Source organism: Phaseolus vulgaris, chromosome 10 (assembly GCF_000499845.2).
Source record: "Phaseolus vulgaris cultivar G19833 chromosome 10, P. vulgaris v2.0, whole genome shotgun sequence".
In the NCBI taxonomy this organism is placed as follows: domain Eukaryota; kingdom Viridiplantae; phylum Streptophyta; class Magnoliopsida; order Fabales; family Fabaceae; genus Phaseolus; species Phaseolus vulgaris.
Window position 1 is genome coordinate 38585798 of NC_023750.2, and position 4961 is coordinate 38590758.

Here is a 4961-nt window from a genome sequence, read left to right on the forward strand (position 1 = left end):
GAAAGCTTTATCTTTGAACAACATAAGCTGGGCTTCGAAAAGGCTCTTCAACAAGCAAAATATTTCTATAAGATTCCTATTGATGAAGGGAATTTTGATGTTAAAAAGGATTTTTATAATGGTGAACTAATTCCTGTGAATGAAATTCCGGATAATGATGCCGAAGATATCAATATCGAAAACTAGGCAGATGTAGATGTTAATGTTTTGTTTATAGTGCCTTAGTTTATATGAGGAGGCTGTTTTGGTGTTGAAATGTCGAACATATATGTGGAAGTTTTGAATCCTTTTTGTAATGTCTCCATGGAAGCTTATCAGAAACTAACGAATATTATTCTTTAAGTTATTTGTTATTTACTTAGTATTATTTGTTGATTCATACGTTCGGCTCTGTGCTAAATGTTTAGAACTTATCGGTTTGGTCTTCTCGGTTGTATGATAAACCTTTTGGTCGAACGATGTGAGGACTGTACTTTGAATTATTTTAGTTAAACGCTGTTAAATGTTTAACTTAGAAACGTGACGAGTATTATTTGGTTTTTATTAACCATTAAGGTTTATTTTTCGGTTTTGTATTGCCTTGGTATTGTTGTTGGTTTTCGGTTTGTATTACTTTTTAAAGTAACCAAAAACGTAGACGTGCGTGGATAAATGTAACTTTTGCCTTTAGTTGCCAACGTTTGAGTGAAAACGCCATGAACCTCTCGGTTTTATATCTATTGCTTGGAGATGTCTTGTGAACCAATTTCGGGAGGGATTTCACCTGGAGTGAAAGCATCCAAGACCGAAAAGAATTATGTCTAATTTTGTCGGGAGGGATTTCACCTGAAGTGAAATCATCCAAGCCCAAAAAGAATGGTGTAAATTTTTTTATTTTTTTTTTTCGGGAGGGATTTCACCTGAAGTGAAAAGCGTCCAAGACCGAAAAGAGAAGCATGAGTCTAATAAGATGATGTTACTGGATAATTCTTCTTGATTAGATAATCGATATGTATACAAGTTTCTGGCTTACATCTGTTTCAACTAAAATAGAACTTTAAATGACTCGCATTCCATGTATTCGGTATCACTTTTTCGTCTAGAGTTTCTAATCTATAAGCTCCGTTATGTAAGTTTTCCATTATCCTGAATGGTCCTTCCCAGTTGGCTGCCAACTTTCCATGTCGTGGATCTTTTCGGGCATCAGTACGCATTCTCCAGACCAAATCTCCTTCCTTAAAATCCCTGAACTTTACTTTCGCATTAAACCTTTTCATTGCTCTTCTTTTTACTGCTGCTTCCTTTATTTTTGCTCGTTCTCTGAGTTCTTCAATAAGATCAAGATCAGTTCTTAAGCATTCATTGTTGATATTCCAATCTTCCATTTGCCTTCGTAATGTTGGTTCGGTAACTTCTACTGGTAACATTGCATCTGTTCCGTATGTAAGGTTGAATGATGTTTCTCCTGTTGATGTTTGTGGTGTGCATCTGTATGCCCATAATATTTCTGGCAACTTCTCAGCCCATAGTCCTTTAGCACTTCCTAACCTCTTCTTTAACTGTTCGAGAATAACTTTGTTCGCGGCTTCCGCTTGTCCATTTGTTTGTGGGTGCTCAACTGACGTGCTCGTTGCTTTGATCCCCAAATCTGATACTGTCCCTGCACCTGTCCCACCGAAAGTTGAGAGTCACTTTTGCAAATGACGTTTTCAACTCCCATGTCTCTGGCTAATAGTAACCCTGCAACAAGAGCTTCATATTCGGCTTGGTTGTTGGATGTTCTGAACTCAAATCTTAGCGCCATCTCTACCTGGAAGTTATCTGGTCCTTCAAGCACTATTCCTGCTCCGCTGCCTCTTTTGCTTGATGCTCCATCTACATACAATGTCCAGTGCTCCTGCTGTGTTGCTGTTGGCATTTGAATAATGAAATCTGCAAGGGATTGGGCTTTGATAGGTCCTCTTGGCTCGTACTTGATTCCATATTCTGATAGCTCCATCGTCCACGTCACCATCCTACCTGCAAGTTCGGGTTTTCTCAAAATTTTGGATATTGGGTAATCTGTTCTCACAATTATCTGATGATTCTGAAAATATGGCCGAAGACGTCTCGCAGCATACACCAGGGTTAAGGCTACTTTTTCAATTTTGGGATATCTAGTTTCGGCACTCTGTAGGGATCTACTCACAAAATATATTGGTTTTTGCTCTGGGGTTTCTTGAATCAAGGCTGCTCCTATGGCTTCAGCCGAGGTGGCTAGGTAGACTATGATAGGTTGGGTTGACACTGGTTTAACCAAGATTGGTGGTTCGGCCACTATAGTTTTGATTTGAGAAAAGGCTTGCTCACACCGCTCATCCCACTCAAAGGTTTCGGATTTTTTTAACAAGTTTACTATTGGTTTGGTTTTTTGGGCAAGGATTGGTAGAAATCTTGATAATGAGTTGAGTTTTCCCACTAGTCTTTGTACCTCCTTCAAATTCTTTGGGCTTCCCATCTTCATTATTGCTTCGCACTTGTCGGGGTTTGCTTCAATGCCTCTGTTTGTCAACATAAAACCTAGAAATTTTCCACCTTTTACCCCAAAAACGCATTTTTCTGGATTAAGCCGAATTTCGTATTTTCTTATCTGTGCAAACACCTCCTCAAGGTCTTCCAAGTGTTTCTCTATCTCCCCTGATTTCACAACCATATCATCAACATACACCTCCATATTATTTCCAATCTGATCTTTGAACACCTTGTCCATCAACCTTTGATATGTTGCTCCAGCATTCTTCAAACCAAAAGGCATGACTTTATAACAATAACTCGCAGTGTCTGTGGTGAAAGCCGTTTTTGGAACATCTGGCTCATACATTTGTATTTGATTATACCCTGAATAGGCATCAAGAAAGCTCATCATCTCTTGTCCAGACGCCCCATCCACTAGCCGGTCTATGTTGGGTAGTGGGTATGTATCTTTCGGGCAAGCTTTGTTTAAGTCTGTATAGTCTGTGCACATTCTCCACTTTCCATTTGGTTTTTTGACAAGCACTACATTGGATAACCATGTTGTGTATTGAGCCTCTTTTATGAAACCAGCTTGCATTAACTTCTCGGTTTCTTCTATTGCCGCTTTTCGTCTTTCTTCTCCTAACTTTCTTCTTTTTTGAGAGACCGGTCTTGCTTCTTGACATACAGACAATTTATGACAAACTACTTTCGGATCAATCCCAGGTATATCAGATGGTTTCCAAGCAAACAAATCCTTGTTGTTACGTAACACTGTGATGAATTTACTTAACAACTCTTTTGGCAAACTTCCACTTACATAAGTGCATTGCTTCTCGTCTTGACCCAATACCACAGCTGTGGTCTCTTCTTTTGGCTCTATCCTTTCGTCATTTATTCTTGGGTCCAAGTCGGCCATTGCCACCATTCTTTCAGTATCATGGTTTGCTCTTAAATTCATCTTTAAGCCTGCTGCATAACATTCCCGAGCATCTTTTTGATTGACATAAACTGTTGCTACCTCACCTTTTTCTGTTGGGAACTTCATAGCCAAATGCGGTGTTGAAACTATTGCTCCCAGTTTATTCAAAGAGGATCGTCCTAATAACACATTATATGATGTAGTAGCATCCACCACCAAATATCTGATTTTGATTTTTTTAGTTTTATTGCCTCTTCCAAACGTGGTCATCAAATCAATGTACCCCTTAGTGTTAACTCTTTCTCCCGAAAAGCCAATGATCTGCTCTCGGAAAGGTACTATATCTTCTTCTCTTAAATGTAATCTTTTGAAAGTATCCCAAAACAAGATATCAACTGAACTCCCCTGATCAACTAAGGTTTTCATAACAGCATATTCAGCTATTTCTACCGTTATCACCATAGGGTCATCGTGATCGGGATCAATCTCTTGAAAATCTTCATCTGTGAAAAGCATTGGTGGCAAGGTTCTTCTTTTGAAAATATGATTAATTGTTCTGATGCTTCTCCAATGTTGTTTTCTTGCTGATGAGGATTCCTTTCCTGAAAAACCTCCTGAAATTGTGTTTATAAATCCTCTGACCGGCCTACCCAGACTTCGTTCCCTACTCCGCCTTACTGACTGAGTCTTTTGATGATCCCTATCACTTCTTCTTTCTAGCCTTCCATCTCTTCTATCACTTCTTTTTTCAACTCTTTTTTCATCTCTTCTTTCAAATCTTTCAACTCTTCTCTGGCCCATTTCTCCCCCTCTCGATCCTCTCTCAGGACTTAACCTTATTCTCACATTTCCTCCTTGGACTAAGCGTTTCAACTGTCCAGCTTGAATTAATTCTTCTATTCTATCCTTCAACCCGATGCATTCTTCTGTATGATGGCCATGATTTTTATGATACTCGCAATGCTTGGTATGATCTGCTCTTTCTGGTGTTCGTGCTTTTCGCAGTGGTGGTATTATTTCTGTTGCCATAGCTTCTTGTAAAACTCTAGCTCTGTTTGCATTCAAAGGTGTGTATTGTTGGAATTTTCGGCTTCTGAATTCTTCTCGGGCTCTTCTTGCAACAGGCGGGTGTTCTTTTTGTCACCCTCTTCTCGCCTCCATCAACCCTTACTTGATTTCGAAAATCCCTTAATTCCTCCATTTGCATAAATTTTTATGCCCGTTGCCTTAGTTCATCCAGATTGATCGCAGGTTTCTTGCAAAGACTATCGGCAAATGGTCCCGGTTTTAATGTCGTTATCATATGATGCATGGTGACCTCTGGACTAAGATTTCGGATTCCCAAAGCAACCTTCCCAAAACGTTCCATGAACATTCTTAAAGACTCTCCTTTCTCTTGTCTTATGTTCACTGAGGCGATTGACGTTAAATGATGGGGACGACTAGTTGCAAATTGAGCACCGAACTTTTCTATCAACGTATCAAAACAATCTATACTCAACGGTGGGAGGCGTGTAAACCAGCTCAATGCTGCCCCTTTCAGAGTTGTAGGAAATACTCTGCACAT

The 4961-nt window shown here is 39.4% G+C and overlaps 1 protein-coding gene across 1 annotated transcript; it reads right to left on the bottom strand.

Annotated features, from left to right (window-relative positions):
• Nucleotides 1–1019: 1019 nt before the first annotated feature.
• On the bottom strand, nt 1020–4423 carry LOC137818033 (uncharacterized). The gene is made up of 2 exons (XM_068621255.1): nt 1646–4423; nt 1020–1538 (listed from the first exon to the last, which is right to left on the bottom strand). Exons 1-2 carry the CDS (start codon nt 4421–4423, stop codon nt 1020–1022), a joined length of 3297 nt encoding a protein of 1098 aa, XP_068477356.1.
• Between the last annotated feature and the right edge of the window lie 538 nt (nt 4424–4961).

Bases quoted from the DNA above. Each gene is read 5' to 3' on its own strand.
- LOC137818033 (XM_068621255.1), bottom strand. From the start codon at position 4,423: ATGGCAACAGAAATAATACCACCACTGCGAAAAGCACGAACACCAGAA. The intron at 1,539-1,645 runs GTGCAGGGACAG...ATTCTCGAACAG, and splicing joins CTCAACTTTCGGTGGGACAG to TTAAAGAAGAGGTTAGGAAG.